General features: G+C 48.5%; 1 protein-coding gene across 3 annotated transcripts in view; it reads right to left on the bottom strand.

The window, feature by feature from the left end:
* Tmem44 (transmembrane protein 44) overlaps positions 1 to 16,953 on the bottom strand; it is a 35,492-nt gene that overhangs the window by 2,846 nt on the left and 15,693 nt on the right. Inside the window, exons 9-10 of one of the 3 annotated variants that reach the window (XM_052158258.1) lie at positions 13,350 to 13,508; positions 1,619 to 1,648 (exon numbers count right to left, since the gene is read on the bottom strand). In XM_052158258.1, coding sequence (XP_052014218.1) covers positions 1,619 to 1,648; positions 13,350 to 13,508 — 189 coding nt within the window. Of the gene's footprint in view, positions 1 to 1,618; positions 1,652 to 13,349; positions 13,509 to 16,953 lie in introns of all 3 variants that reach the window. The other 2 variants (XM_052158257.1, XM_052158259.1) reach the window with 2 other exon arrangements.

Below are 16,953 nucleotides of genomic sequence, written 5' to 3'. Positions count from 1 at the left end.
AAGGACTTGAGTCTGGAGCCCTGTGACCCCAGTGATTTGAGAGGCAGAGACAGGAGGATTGCTGGGGCCTGCTGCCTGCCAGTCTAACTGAAAAATGCAAGGTTAGTGGAGAGACCGTGACTCAAACGAATAAGGTGGACAGTGGTAAAGGACACACTCTTATGGCCTCCATGATGTCCTGTGCAACCTTACACAGACACACACACATACATGCACACACACACACACACACACGCACGCATGTGCACGCACACACACACACACACACAGAGAGAGAGAGAGAGAGAGAGAAAGAGAGAGAGTTTAAAAAGACCCCTGTATCCCAGTGACCCTGCAAGCCTGACACTGTGATAACTTGGCTCGTGCAGCTCAGCCCTCTGGGGTGCCCATCGGGGGTTCTGCAAACTTTCTGCCTAGCTCTGGTGGCAGACCTGGCACCTTTAACCAAACTCTTTCCATAATCAAAGATTTTCCATGAAATATCTCAGTGGGCCCTTAGCCTCCAAGCCATGTGCTCGGTGGCAGGAGCAGGGACCTGTTCTGTCCTCTGAGGATGGCCAGGACACCCTTTATGAATACTATTGTCAAGCACAGAGCCGAGTCTGAGACCAGAATGTTCCTGGATCAACATTGCCAAAAGCACCAAGCCACCAGTCATTGGGCTGATGCTGGAGGCTCTGCAGACTCTGACAGTGGGGTGAGACATACAGTTTCTCATCTTACCAAGTTAAGATGACAGAACTTCTTAGATGCTCTGATGTTTGAACGCCACTGTTCTAACGCCTCAAACGCCTCTAAAGTTATTAGTGCTAACTAACCCTGATGGATGGATTCACCTGCCCACCGACAGAAACAGCCTGACACTTTGAGCAAGTGAACCCTTTGCCGTGGATAAAATCTTAGAAGGCGTTTGAAGTCTCTGGCTTTGGAATCTGCAGGTTAACATGCTGAAGTGCTCTGAGCAATCAAAAAAACATAATCAGAAATAAGATATAAATTAATTTGGGGGAGTGATATATTCTTGTGTCACAAACACTCCTGGGCGACGGAGGACACGGGTGGCTGTCGGGAAATGCTCATCTGGTATTGCTAGCAGGGGGACTGCCAGCTGCATGAGGACGCAGAAAGACATCTACGAGCGAGCGAGCGATCGTGTGGCTGTTTCTCATAACCACTGCCGCAGCCACACCCCACAGCCCACCTGTGACGTGTTCTGTGAGCTATTCCACAGCTCTCAGAGCGGCCCTGACCGGGTCTCTTCACGGGGTCACACACATCTTCTCTGAGCTCCTCCCTGGTTGGACCAGTCTACTCTGAATATTCCCTGGTACAGAAAAGATCAAAAGGAGAGCACCGCAAAGCCTCGCCTCCTGATCTTCCTTATCTCTTATTTATTTTCTTGGCAGTACAAGGACTAAGCTGCCCTAGGCTAACAGCCGCCCTAGGCTAACAGCTGCCCTACACTTCTGAGCCACAACTCCACATTGTATTCCCTCTTCGATTTTTAAACCAAAAGAATTTTGTCGTGCTCTCCTTCCAAGGAAGTCCAACAAAAACAGGAATTGAAGAACCAAGCCGTGGAAGTCCCTCCCCAAAGAAAGCAAACACTTGTCCGTACCTGCTCCGAGTTTAGGGCTTCCCAATACTTCTGCTGTGGGATAAAAAGAGACAGAGAACAGGTTGGACAGACGGCGCCCCTGCCACAGAGCAGAGCGCGTCCATCCACCGGCTCAGACTCATTGCGGGTCAGAGCCTTGGATGGCTGGGGGCAGGACACACCGCTCCAGCAAGCGGGAAGGCAGTCGCCATTAGCAGAGCAGTTAATTTAGTAGGTTAGTTAAATGATCAACAACAACAATAACAACAAACAACAAACGCCACGATTGCTATGCAGGGTTGTGGGAAATGATTTACAGAGACATAATAATTACTATGATTAGAAATGACGGGTGCAAGTAGTTCTAATAATAGTAATAATAACAGTAATTCTTCTATTCATTAACTGCATAACTGAGGTGATCCAATGCAAACTCATAAAACTAAGAAGGAGGTGCACATAAACTCTCCACCTTGAAATAAAGGGTTTGCCAAGCAGCTGGGATTCATTTCTACTTGCTGTTTATTGCACGGCTGGTTCCACTCCAAGCCCCAAGTACGCCTGACTCTGGAGGGGCAAGCACAGGCCGCTCCTCCCTCTGGCTCCTCCTCCGGTGCCTGGGAGACACTGTATTTCTGACACAGAGCTAGAAACCTTGGCTGGCAGGCTACTGTGGATGCCCATTAGACCGGCGAGCAGCCGCTGGGTTTAAGGTTATTGGCACGCAAAAGCAAAGCTTCTACTGCTCAGCTCTTTTAATTAGTTAATCAGTCAATTAATTTATTAATTGAGACAGGGTCTCATGTAGCTGAGGCTGGCCTCGAATTCACCACATAACTGAGGCCTCCCAATCCTCCTCTTTTCGCCTCCCAAATGCTGGGATTACCAGTGTGATGACACGCCTGAACTGGCCAGCTCTTAAAGTGTCATTTTTTTTAAATGCTTCAATTATGAGGTTTTTAGTCATATCCAAAAGCAAAGAATGATGAACGCCAGGGAGGCAGCCTGCTCCCCAACCTGATTTGGTGTTTTAAAGTAAATCACTTGATCGCAAATCCTTTAGAATGTTTCCGTAGATAAGTCCTCACTGTAACGTCAGGACTAAACCTAATACTATCTCCATGTAGCCCCAGCTAACCCCTGAAGAATCCTTAACCTCCACCTTATTTTGCAGGGAGGGGGAACTTACCACGAAACCCAGGGCCTTGTACAGGTTAGGCCTGAATTTTTTGTTTGTTTGTTTGTTTGTTTGTATTTTTGGATTTGGTTTTTTTCAAGACAGGGTTTCTCTGTGTAGCCCTGGCTATCCTGGAACTCACTCTGTAGACCAGACTGGCCTCGAACTCAGAAATCCGCCTGCCTCTGCCTCCCAGAGTGCTGGGATTACAGGCTTGCGCCACCACCACCCGGCAGGCCTGAATTTTTACAGTAGTTCAGGCCGTCCCTGAATGTGCGGCAGTCCCAAGAACTGTGATTTTTAGGTGTAGGACACCAACCATTACTAGTTTACCAGAGCTACACCTTGAAATATCACGTTTTTTTTTCAATCAATTAATCAATCAATTTTGTGTAACAGGCTCTCAGTATATAGCAGAAGCTGGCATGAAACATGTCATCCTCCTGCATCAGCCTCCCCCGGGCTGAGGTTATGGTATGTACCACCCCTTCTTTTTTAAGCTGAAATGTATATGTATATTATAGTATATATAATCATATGTGTGTAAAAATGTATAAATATATAATTATATATTATTATGTTATACAATTTATAGTATATAAAATATACTATATGTAAAAACATATATTAGTATAATATAGATTTATATGATATATATGATTGATATATCATATTTATATGATTATATTTATATGATCATATATATATATGTATAAAAAATCGTTGCTCACATTCGTCCCTCCCTATCCTCCCTTGCCTCCTCCCCGCTCCCCCTTCTTTTTCCTAAGAGGAGAGGAAGCATTGTTCAGAAGCACAGTGACAGCACTGCCACAGGGCAGGGGCTCCCAGGATGAAAGGACTCAGTCACATCCATCTTTTGATGGCATTCTTCTTAGGAAACATATGTGGAGCCAGGCAGTGGTGGTGCACGCCTGTAATCCCAGCACTTGGGAGGCAGAGGCAGGCGGATTTCTGAGTTCAAGGCCAGCCTGGTCTACAGAGTGAGTTCCAGGACAGCCAGGGGTATGCAGAGAAACCCTGTCTCGAAAAACCAAAAAAAAAAAAAAAAAAAAAACCCAAACAAACAAAAAAAGGGGCGGGGGGAAACATGTGAAAAATATTCATAAGAAGAGGTACAAATTATTTAAACTGATGTAAAGTAGGGGCCAAGAATGTTTCATAACTTTAAATTGTGGTGGAAATAAGAAGAGAAGTTAATTCCAAAGCACTTTTCTTTTCCTTAGAAAATACAGACGTTCGTGCAAAACCTAAGTGGTAATTTGCCACGTTAACAGTTAGGATGCACTTGTTTTCTTTAAGGAATGCTTCGGAGTGCAGTGTGCTGTCCTGGACCGGATCCAGCTGGTGGAAAACTGCTGAGATTCAGAGCCCGGAGTCCAGCTGGTAAGAAAGCACTGAGTTCATTTCTTAGCTTTGCTAAATGTAGCACGTTATGTAAGACATGAATAGAGCAGCTGGGCGAAGGGCAAGCGGAAAACCGGTACTAATTTTGAAAAACTTCTGTACATCCAAAATTACTCCAAAATGAAAAGTTTGTTTCAAGCCAAGCAAACCAATAAGCATGCTTGACGTTGAAGTGAAACTTTATCAACAGTCTTTCCAGGGACGGCTGAGCGTGAACGAGAGCGCCCTCTGCTGGAAGGAGTAATCCGGGTTTGCTGCTGTTATTAAGAATTTAAGGCAGTCTCTGTGTACCCCAGAGTAAGCGCAGAGCGGCTCCCCCCTCTCCACCTTCTGCCTGCGATGCTGGCATTACAAGGACGCGCCGCCACACTTGGCTTTCAAGTTATCATTTTAAGCCACTGGTAAAAGTGTCTTAAGAAGCTTACTTAATTCAAATCTTTAAAATGGAGTGCTCTCTTCCCCAAAGACTAACAATAAATTAAAATTTTAGGTGTTTCTCTGTTTTAAGAACAAAACAAAAACAAACATGTTTTTGTTTGTTTGTTTGTTTCTCACAGAAAAAAACATTTCAAAAAATAGCATCCCAGCTGGAGCTACGGAGGTGGAGATCGATTGGAAGGCTCTGAAGCTTTCAAGGTTACCCTCATCTACATATTGATTTGAAGCTAGCCTGGGCTACTTAAAACTCTATCCCAAAAAATATGCAAACTCCTGTGACTGGAGAGACGGCTCAACAGTTAAGACACTGGCTTCTGTTCTAGCGCTTTCAGGTTTGATTCTCAGCACCACATAGTGGTTCACAACCATCTGGAAAGTAATTTCAGTTCCAGGGGATATAGCGCCCTCTTCTGGCCTCCTCAGGCACTGCATGCATGTGGTACACAGACATGCATGCAGGAAACACTCAAACACATAAAATAAAAATAAAAGTTTTAAAGTACACACACACACACACACACACACACACACGATGTTCTATATTCTATCCTTGGGAGAGTTTCTGAACAATTATTGAATAGCCTTCTGATAACAGTTACATAGTCATGCTATATGTATAATGATGACATATGTGTTTACTATTGACACTGCAATAAGATCAAATTGTGCAAATACACAATTTTTCTCTTTTATACTCAATAAACTCTTTTTATCCTTTGGGATGCAAATCTTGACATGTCTGTCATTCAAGCCAGACTCCAGCTCCCAAGGACTGGTTTCCAGGTACCTGAGTTGTTTTCAAGGCCATAACTGTGTCATCTCTGTGAACCATAGCACAGGGTTTCCACTCATGAGCTTCCTACAGCGGGCTTTCCCATGCTTCTGAAATCAAGAAACCATGCACCCGTTTTTTGGTTTCTACACAGCGTGTGGTAACATTTCCTTTATTCCTGAGGAAGTGGAGGGTTCTTAAGCATTGAGGAAATAAGGTCACATTCTAAGCTTAAGACGGACTGTGGGAACTAGAGCATCAGGTCCATCTGCCCAACAACTTCCTCTTGTATGTAGGGATACGTGACTGTTCCCAAGACTGGGAAGGTAAGATGGTACTGGACTTGGCAGGGCTCACATTTCAGACTGGCTATAGAGAGACAAAATAGGCTCATCTCCCTAGATTGGATTAAATGGATTTCCCTTTTTACCTCTTGCAAACTTTAAAATCCTACACCATATTTCCCCAAACTCTCATTCTTTCTGTTTCTATATTGTTATGTTCATTGCCAGGGACTGAACCCAGAGTCCTGACCAGCCTACAAAAGCACTCTCCTGTCGAGCCACATCAGATCTGTCTTTTTAAAACTCATACAGTATTCTTGACTATGGTGGTTTAAATGAGAATGGGGCCTACTGGCTCATATTTGAATGAGTGGTTCCCAGTTAGTAGAACTGTTTGGAAAGGATTAGGAGGTGTGGTCTCATTGGAGGAGGTGTGGCCTCACTGGAGGAGGTGTGGTCTTGTTGAAGGAGGTGTGGCCTCACTGGAGGAGGTGTGGTCTCATTGGAGGAGGTGTGGCCTCACTGGAGGAGGTGTGGTCTTGTTGAAGGAGGTGTGACCTCACTGGAGGAGGTGTGGTCTTGTTGAAGGAGGTGTGACACTGGGATTGGGCTTGTGTCTCCCTCGGCCTGGTACTTGTGCCTCATGATATAAGCTCTTGGCTGCTGCACCAGCACATGCCAGCCTGTCATGGTGTCTCATTACAGCAACAGAAAAGAGACAGAGGAATAACCAATTATAAAGCACTTATCCTGGAGCTGGCATTACAGGCCCTCCTCTCTGACTGCCTCACATTTCCTGTCCTGCCCCGCCTTCCTGGGCTGTGAGGGAGGGAAATAAGATTTGTAGCCTGAAACGACTGCTAATGTCCATAGGACATGAAGAGCTCTATGGAAGGGCAAGGCTTTCCAGTAAGGCTTGACTGCACTGGGTGGTCTGACTGTCAGACTTCTCCAACAGGTCTGAACAGGCCCATTGTGCAGGATCAGAGAAATCAAACCTCAGCCCACAGTGGAAGGACTTCCTTTGTGAGGACAGCACAGCGTCTTCAGAAACATGTTGAGGTTGGAAATAAAGGGCAGCCTGGAGGCATGCAAGTGATGTGCAGAATCCTGCATCTCTAGACTCTAGTTGTACGGCTACACAGACACCCTGGAGCAGAGGGACGGGCGTGCTTCACGAGGGACATTCACGCGAGAATTTGCAAGAAGTGTTGCTCTTCAAGTGCTCTTCTGGTCAAGGTCAGCTTATAGCTTCTGGGGTTTGAGTCACAGGAACGGAAATGTTCTAGAGCAGGTGGGTGTGTGCATGGTGTGTGTGTGTGTGTGTGTGTGTGTGAGCATGTCTAGGCTGCCACTGACACAGCAGTTATCAAGGACATTGGTCCTCTTGGCTGCTGACTTCCCCCCCCCCCCCCAAGCTTTCCTGAGGGAAGTCTTTCTAGTTTGGGAAATTGGCCGTCTGAGGGTTTTATTGCTGTGAAGGGATACCATGACCACAGCAACTCTTATAAAGGAAAACATTTAATTCAGAGGCTCAGTCCATTGTCGTCATGGCGGGAAGCATGGCGGCACTTGGGCAGACATGCTGCTGTTGAAAGAGCCAAGAGCTCTACATCTGGATCTGCAGGCAGCAGGAAAAGAGACACTCGGGGCCTGGCTTGAGCATCTGAAACTTCGAAGCCTACTCCCACGCTCCCTCCAACAAGGCCACGCCTTCTAATGAGCCAGCGGCCACTCCCTATGAGCCTATGTGGGCCATTTTCATTAAAAACAAAAAACAAAAACCACCACACTGGCCCAGAGTAAATGACTTTCGCCACCTCTTCCATCTGTACACCTTTACAGCACTACACAATGCTCTCTTCCAGCTATAATAATCTCTTCTACCTTTACATCTGGGGTCTCCATTGTGCAGGGCCTCAAGAGTACACACACACACACACACACACACACACACACACACACAGCATCAACCTTCCCATTCAACCTTGGCTGAGATTTTTGGCCTTCCCATCATTTCTGATCTCAGGGCAGGCCCAGTGCTTTCAGACAGCAGTTTAATGCACCCTTGTGCCTTGTATTGAATAGGTCCCAGGAATAATGTGTGGGTTCATGGTCTGTGGAGTGCACCTTCCCCTGAATACACTGAAGGTTTACACAGACCACTCGAAGGCCCTTTCTGTGTGGCCGTTATAGCCATAACCACGTCTGAAAATTGGTCATCTGCTCCCCTGAGCAGGTTTCTTTAGTGCTGCAATAAGGACAAGCAAATATGAGCTTTCTACATATTGAGGCTAGTTTTACATCAACTTCACAGAATCTAGAGTCATCTGAGAAGAGAGAACCTTAATTGAGGTGTCTCTGTAATAAGATGAGTCTGTAGGACATTTTCTTATTAGTGATCGGTCGGGGAGGGCCCAGGCCATTGTTGGCGGTACCACTGCTGGCCTAGCAGTCCTGGGCTTTAAGAACGCAGTCTGAGAAAGCCACGGGGAGCAAGCCAGTCAGCGGCAGCCCTCCGTGCCTCTGCATCAGCTCCTGCCTCCAGGTTCCTGCCCCGACTTCTCTCAGTGGACCGTGATGTCACAGCCAAATAAACCCTTTCCTCCCAAGTTGCTTTTGGTCATGGTGTCTCATCCCCTATGGTTATAGAAGACTGACTAAGCACTGTGGATTCCCGGGGAAGCGTCCATGGCACGTGTGGTCTTGTTGGCCTCGTGCCTTCTGCTGTGACTGGAACTCATGAGTGTTTTACCCTGCACTGGGCAAGACACCATGTGAGGACAGACGCAGAACACACCGAAGTAGAAAGACTAGGGCAGAAGTCAGTTGTCTCATCTTTGCAAGAACACAGGCAGAATAACCCTGGTCCTGCCAATGCTGTCGGGACCATCTCTGCCGGCACAGTGGCGAGCAAAGCCGGCTCCAAAGCTTATGGCACGAGGTTCGAATCCTGGCTTAGCCTCCTCGCCCTCTTCTTTTCTATCCCAGCTGTTGCTGCCCAGGCTAGCCGGCAATGGCTGGGATTGCACTGGGAGACACTATCCCTGGCTTTTTCTTGTTTCCTCGAGCTGATGAAATGCATCTAGCCTCAGACATCTATCTGCCTTTGGGGCTGTTTAAGGTCAATAGTGCCTGGGAGTCTTTACCAGAACCTGTCGGGGCCTTGCACACGACACACACACACACACACACACACACAGAGTCACAGTCAGCACACTCTGTCATTCTGATGGATAGGGCATAGAAATACTCGGTGATCTGGAAAACTGTGGATACAACGTGATGGACGCATCCCTCATTTCACTTCCCCAAGTGCATGATGGGAAGTCAGCGTTCACAATAGGAGATACACACCCCAAGAATCTAAAACCACTCTATGAAAGTTAGGAAAATGCCAGGCAGTGGTGGTACATGCCTTTACTCCCAGTACTTGGGAGCCAAAGGAAGGTGGATCTCTGTGAGTTCGAGGCCAGCCTGATCTAGAGAGTAAGTTCCAGCACAGGCAGGGCTACACAGAGAAACCCTGTCTCAATACACAAAAACAAAGATGGAAGCAAGGAAGGAAGGAAGACAGGAAGGAAGGAAGGACATTCAGAAAGGTGACAGGAACTGGGCATCTCCTTGGCCCGCAGGCCTGGATGGTGGGAGTGTAGAAGGTCTAGAAACTCAGATGCCCCAGCTCAGGATTCCTGTTCCCGCTTCACATCCCCACCACACACAGCCACTGGCACAACTGCCAAAGTCGCATACAGAGACACTCTCTCATCTAAGGTCCAGCAGACACACGTGTGGTCAGTGACAGATTCGGGCCACAGGGACAAGGGGGTACACTCAGGAGCATTCAGGACATAGGCATCTAGGGATGGGAGGGAGGCGGGATGCCCTGGACGCCCCGCGTTTCATGGCATCAAGCGAATGATGCTACCTTAGGAACAAGAGAGGCTAAAGGCACAGGAGAGGATCTCTGAGGCCTGACTCTGACCCCCCACACTTCCATCTTTCAGGCGAGAGTTCCGATGGTGTGTGCAGAAGATCTGAGCCACCGTGGCCGACAGGCACCGTAGCTGCCCACCTGCGGGCGGGCTCAGGCCTGCCCCTCTGTCCTCTTGTGTTTCTCCTTCGCACTCCCACACACAGAAAATGTTTGCTGAATGACTGACGGGCTGCCGAGGTGAGGTGGACTGTCATATCACCATCTCAGACACCTCCTGATCTCACTTAGTAGCAAACAAACCAAGAAATTCAAGGAACGGGGCTCTCACGACCAACAGCTCTGAGGAGGTGAGAGCCAGCTACTGGCAGCTCTGAGGAGGCGAGAGCCAGCTAGTGGGCCTGGGGCTTGGTCTGAATTTCCTTCTTTAACCCCTTCCTGTTTTCCAAATTTTCTGTCTCCCCCACCCCCACTCTGCAATGTACAACATTTACTGCGTTACATTTATTCATTTATTTAACCCTTTAAGGTTAGTTCTTGCTATATTTCCCAGGCTGGTCTTAAATCCTGGGCTCTAATCCTCCTGTCTCAGTTTCCCAGGAAGTTGGGACTATAGGCATATGTTATTATTTTTGCTCGTTTTTTTTGAGACAAGATCTCACAATAGTCCAGGCTAACCTGAAACTCGAAATATAGCTCCAGCTGGCCTTGAACTCCTTGTAATCCTCCTGTCTCAGCTTCCTGAATGCTGAGATTTTAGGCTGAGGCAACATTCCCATTTTTTTTAAACTACTTTAAAAAATAGAAATGTGCCAGGCGATCGTGGCACATGACTGTAATCCCAGCACTCTGGGAGGCAGAGGCAAGTGGATTTCTGAGTTCGAGGCCAGCCTGGTCTACAGAGTGAGTTCCAGGACAGCCAGGGCTACAGAGAGAAACCCTGTCTTGAAAAAAAAGAAAGAAAGAAAAAAAAATAGAAATGTAGGTCAGGCCTGGTGACACATACCTATGATCTCAGTACTTGGGAGGCAGAGGCAGGAGAGTTGTCTTGAGTTCAAGGCCTATCTATACTTATCAAGTGCTGGGGTCAAGCAGGACTACACTGCGAGTGTCTGCTTCAAAAAAGAAAAAAAGCACAATGTAAGCTGCCAGTCAGACAGACGGACCAAAGACAGACAGACCACACACCCGGAGATAGATGGTCATGACCCCTGTGAGATAACCATTATGGAGCTCCTAGCCCTGTCCTTCACAGTCTCTGAACGGGTCCTTGGCAGTTAGTTGCTGTACCAGTGGCTGGGAGGGTGGGGGATGGGAAGCAGGAATCCTGAGCCGGGCATCTGAGCTTCTAGACCTTAATCCTTCGATGTGGGCAGAAGCTGCCAGAGACACTTGCTTAGCTTGGACTCTTAGAATTTATATATGTTGAAGTTTGTTTTGTTTTGAGACAGGGTCTTACTGTGTGGTTCAGGCTGGTCTTGAACCTTTGGCGATCCTCAAGCTATAACCTCCTGAGTGCTGGGATTACAGGTAGGAGACACCAAACCAGCAGAGATGGACGCATGTAAATTGTTTGATTGTTTGTTTTGACACAGGGTATCTCTGTGTAGCCCTGGCTGTCCTGGAACTCCATCTGTAGACCAGGCTGGCCTCGAACTCACAGAGATCCACCTGCCTCTGCCTCCCAAATGCTGGGATTAAAGGTATGGGCCACCACAGCCTGGCTCTTGATGTACATAATTTTTTTTAATATTTTATTTATTTTATGTATATGAGTACACTGTAGCTGTCTTCAGACACTCCAGAAGAGGGCATCAGATCTTCATTACAGATGGTTGTGAGCCACCATGTGGTTTCTGGGAGTTGAACTCAGGACCTCTGAAAGAGCAGCCTGTACTCTTAATCACTGAGCCATCTCTCCAGCCCCTGGATGTACATACTTTTAAATAACAGATTTCTTTAAAAAGTGAGACTATAAATGAGGGGAGGAATGAATATCACAGAGCAGAGAAACAGCCCAGGCCAGCCGCCAGGGCAGCCTCCGGCAATGTTGGAGACCGGTGCTGCCCGATGCTTATGGACGGAGCAAGAGGCCTCCATTTCCAGAGGGTAAATATTCCCCTCCTCCGCCCCCACGGGCGGGCCCTGGTGTCTCTGCTCTGCCCTGGCCCCACTCTGCCAGTCCCTGTAGCCACAGGCCTCAGCGGAGACTGCCGGCTCCAGGATTCTCAGTGTCCCACACAGTGTCAGATTCAGGTTAGGAATATGGCCTCAACAGGTGTGCAAGCCCTAACTCCCACCCAGTGCAGCCAGCAGCTGCTGAGGGTGTGAGGGACAGATGAATAGCAGGTGGTACACCAGGCCACCTGTGGAGGGTGGGCAGGAAAGTGAACAATAGGGGGAGGGAGCCACTGGCTCTGAGGGGAGGGTCACACAAGCCGGCCTCTGGATAGAATTCTAACCCATGGAAATGGAGCCTAGGACAGAAAAGAAAATGACCAGGACAGTACGCTAGATATGAGCAGAGATAGCATGGTACCCCGGCTGGAAATGCCTGGAAAATCACACTAAGGAATCTGGTTTACCCCCAGTCAGAAGTTCTGAGGTTTGGAATTTTTTTTTTTTAGGTTTGGAATTTTTGAGTCCTGTATAAGTCTGACTAATCTTCAGACTCTGGGTAGATGATGTTATTTTGCCAAATAAGGGCATTAAAAATCAAACCAAGGCCCAGAGCAAGTGGGGGCTGGAGCAAAAGGGAAAAAGGGAATGGGGAAAAAAATCAAACTAAACCCACACCACAAATCAACATTAACGTACTGCTTACCACAAATCAACATTAACGTACTGCTTACCACAAATCAACACTAACGTACTGCTTACTACCATCATTTCACAGATGGGATTTCAACACACAAAAGGTTGGGACACAAAACTCAAGTCATTCCTTCACCAAAAATGCCAGACAGCATCATTCTCTGACATACATGTGAGCCCGGGTTGCCCTCAATCTCCTCTGTCCTCAGACAAATGGAAACTGACTTGCTGAATGGGGGTTGAACAGGGCAGGGTACTCAGAGCCCAGGACACATCGGAGTTTGTGCATCCCTGATACGATGTACATTTTGTTTAGCTACACAAGCACGCTCCTGCCTGTGAGGTCAGCATCAGCGCTACAGGCCTGTCTTTTGGGGTAAAGAAATTCTTTTATGGTCAAATGGACTTGGAAACACTGGTACCAAGCCGCCTGCTTGCCTCCCTCCCTCCCTCCCTCCCTCCCTCCCTCCCTCCCTCCCTCCCTCCCTCCCTCCCTCCCTCTCTCTCCTTTCCTTCTAATGCGTTCTTATATAGCCCAGGCTGGATTTGAACTCATGAGACCTGACGTTACAGCCTAAATCATCAATCCTAAACTATAGCACTGAGGATTTTAAGAGATCGATTACTCATGCTTCCCGTGTCTTCTGTAGGAAGGCCCTGAACGTGCAAGCCGTCTATGAGAACTGGACCTCAGTATTCAGCGTTTCCCTGACCAGCCCAACCGTGAAATCGTTTTGAGTCCTGCCAAGCTTGAAAAGCCCCTCCACAGCCATGCAGAGAGCTTCATTCACGATTAGCAGTTTCGAGGTTAATAAGGCAGGGTTACAAAGCAGTTCGATCTCAAGGCGGCCCCAGCAAGTGTCGGTGGATGACACGCCCGTGCACTGTCCCCGAGGGCAACCCCGTACCTCCAGGTCGGAGTTGATGGAGGAGACCTCGGAGGAGCTGCTGGAGGACACTCTGGCCTGGATGACCTGGATGGGGGGGTAGGAGGGAGGCTCCTGCGAGCAGGCATCTCCAGTGGTCGTCTGTCCGTCACCGGGCAGCCTGGTGGCACTGCAGCCTGCCTGCAAGGAGTGAAGGAAAGCGTGGGCAGCGGTTCTTGGTTTACGTCACTTCCCAGCATGCGAAGCATTCCTGCACGTCAGTATTCCACAGGCACAAGTGTGCAGGCTGCGGTGTCCCTCAGACCCTTATTATCCCTCAGCATCCAAAGATGGTGGCACTCATGCTCCCTGGGTCCTTCCAGACATTCCACGTGCACACGCTCACGTGCACACATATGTGTGCCCCCTACTTCTGCTACAGAGGGTAGCACACTCTGTAGTCTCTCACAGGCTTTATTTCCACTTAACAATATGCCTTAGACGTGGTTCTATATGATGAGCTCTGGGGGAGGGGTTGCTAAGAGTAGCATTATGGGACGGGACAGATGACTGACTGCTCTTCCAGAGGTCCTGAGTCACCCCGTGCCTGTTTCCTAGGCCGTAAAATGAGAAGACTACATCAAGGGTCAGCACTGAATTTAATCTACGGCAAGGGCTTGGGCCAGTGTTATAAGGACCAGGTCAATGCCGTTTGTGCTGTTTCAGTTACGGTCAGTCAAGTCTGCTGCAGGGGGATGCCGGTTGGACGGCCGGTGCCTCAGAAGGGCCTCTCGCCCTCTGGTGGAAGACGCTGGGGGAAACTCACTGGTGGGTGGGTAGAGGACAGAGAGGGAGGAGCTGGGGAGGGTGGTTCCCTAGGAAACACAGAGGCATGAGGTGACCGGAGAGGAACACAATTCCACGCTACTCTCTGTGTGTGTGTGTGGTTCTGGGGGTGGAATCCAGGGCTTCAGGTGCACGCCAAGCAAGCAATAAACCAATCCCAGGCCAGGTCCCAGGCCAGAAAAGGCTTCTGCGACTTTTTTTCTCATAAGTGCTGTGATTTAAAAGTCATCGTTCCTGCCGGGTGGTGGTGCACGCCTGTAATCCCAGCACTTGGGAGGCAGAGGCAGGCGGATTTCTGAGTTCGAGGCCAGCCTGGTCTACAGAGTGAGTTCCAGGGCAGCCAGGGCTATAAAGAGAAACCCTGTCTCGAAAAAACCAAAAAAAAAGTCATCGTTCCTTTCGTGAAGCGTTCCATATTTTTAGTATCATGTCTTATATTCAGGTCTTGAAAGTAGTTTTACTTAGTATTTTTGCCATTTCATTAAATTTTAATTGTCAAATAAAAATTGTGTCTGTGGTCAAAAAAAAAAAAGTCATCGTTCCTAAGACACCCCCAGCCTCTCCCCGCCCCCTCCCCACTCCCCTTCTCCTTCCCCTCTGGTCAGAAGAAGGCTTTCATGGCTGAAGTGGGCTCGTCACTGTAAATTCACGCTTTGATTCTCTCATTGGCAGAGGGATTCACAACCAACATCTAAATAACCCAGCAAAGGGTTGGGTTGGGGCCTAGCTCCTAGGCCCCAAGTCCTCTGAGTCCTGTGTCTACCACATAGCGGGGCAGGGGCCACACCACTGGTCAAAGTACACCTGTACGAGGACTCACAGCTACCCTGTAACTACAGCTCCAGAGGGTCTGACACCCTCTCCTGACTCATGGGCTCCTGCTCACGTGTGGTGGTACATATACACGCCTCAGATGCACACACACACACACACACACACAAATGAAGAACCTTTTGAAAAATGTAAGTTGTACTTGTAAAAGAGCATTCCTGCCCAGCAGGGTGGCACATACCTATAACCCCAGTGGATGAGGCAGAAGGATCTGAGTTTTAGAACAGCTTAACCTACAGACATCCCCTGCCTCCATAAATAAACAGCAACTACCAAACCAACAACAACAAAATACCCCAAAAGCAAAACCAAAATACAGACCAAAAGCAGAGTAAAACCAAGCAAGCCCTCTGGTTGCTGGTGGAGACGGCAGGCTGGAACAGGATGAGTATCAGCTGCTGGACAGCTGTTTGCCTTTGCCCCTCCCTTTAGAGACAGTGTGTGCACAGCCTGGATTGCTAATAGATAGCACAGACACTGTTTTTGTTGTCTTTGTTGCAGGGTTTCACCTGTCCCTGGAGTTGGACTCATTGTGTGGCCCAGGCTGACTTTGAAATTGGAGCAATCTCCTGCCTCACCTCTCCAGTACAGGTTTCATTAACTATATTTTAAAATATATTTTCTTATTTCATAGGTACAAGTATTTGGTCTGCAGTCATGTGTGCACTGCTTGTGTTCCTGGAGGCCAGAAGAGGGCATCCGATCCCCTTAAGCACGAATTAGAGTCGATGTGAGCCACCATGTAGACTCCCAGAGGGCTCTGGGAGAACAGTTACTACTCTTAGCCACAGAGCACCTCTCTAGGACCCTCATTGGCTATTTTAAAAGAAGCATTTTCAGGACCAGCAAATGGCCTGGGTGGAAAGAGGGTGGGCAAGGGGAAGAAAGGGGAATCTGGGGCACCGTGTGGGGCATCGTGTGGGGCACCATGTGGGGCACTGTGTGGGGCATCTGGGCATCTGGGACTGGAAGTAAGGGGAGAGGAACGGACGGACGCCTCCTCAGAGTCAGCGTGAAGGAGGACTGGGCAGAGGAACTGCAGTGGGGTCTGCAGAAGCACACTGGGAGGAGGGAGCACTCCCTGTCAGGGTGGGGCAATCCCACTTTAAGGGCACACTAACAACGAAACTTGTTCTCAGTGCGAAGTGGCAGAAAACAGTGTTGGGGCCACAGAATCAGCTCTGGGGGCCAAGTGAGACTCAGTCAGGCTGAAGTGACTGAGGATTCAGCCACTTGGAAGTCACCGGTGACCTGCCCAAGAAATCTTAGAATAGTGGGATAAAGGGGATGAACTTCCTGTCATCTCTTTCCCCACCCTCTTCCCCTTGAGGACCTAGAGCCCTGCGGTCCCTTCCCCAACTCTACTTACAACCCTTTGCTTCCCTGTCTGCCTCAGCCTCAGCCCAAAGTCTCGCCACCTCTTTTCGAGACCATCTTGCTTCTAGTGACTTCTCCCTGCGTATCTGCCGCCTAGTGATGCTTCAAACATGCACAGGTGACCTTGTGCTCAGCCCCGGAGCCTCCCCAGCGGTCACTACCCTTAGACTGACACTAGACACTACAGCTGGTGGCCCTGTCCTTGTCTCTTCTTCATCTTTCACACACACTGCATTCTGGGAGGGACCCAAACATGTGTCTTCTGTATATAGATCATTTTAAATTAAAAGCCAACAGAAACAGTGAAGACTCTTTGCCATCTTATAACTGCCCTAAAGTACAGTCATTCCTCAGAGCTGAGGGGACTCCGTCTGGGACTCCCACGGATACAGAAACCTAGGCCGCTCAAGTCCCTTGTGTAGAATGATGTGGATGTGAGGGATCTCGGGTCAGTCTGGTCTATGTAACAAGTTTCAGGCCAGCTACAGCTACACGGTGGGAGCCCCTCCCCCCACAGTAGCTACACCGTAGGAAGCCCCCGCCTCCACTGTCTCAAAGAAAAAGAGAAACCAGCAGAATGAAGAACACCACC

The sequence above is a fragment of the Apodemus sylvaticus genome, chromosome 15 (assembly GCF_947179515.1).
Source record: "Apodemus sylvaticus chromosome 15, mApoSyl1.1, whole genome shotgun sequence".
Taxonomy (NCBI): Eukaryota; Metazoa; Chordata; class Mammalia; order Rodentia; family Muridae; genus Apodemus; species Apodemus sylvaticus.
The sequence above is the reverse complement of the archived record's forward strand: the minus strand, read 5'-3'. Positions and strand labels throughout refer to the sequence as shown.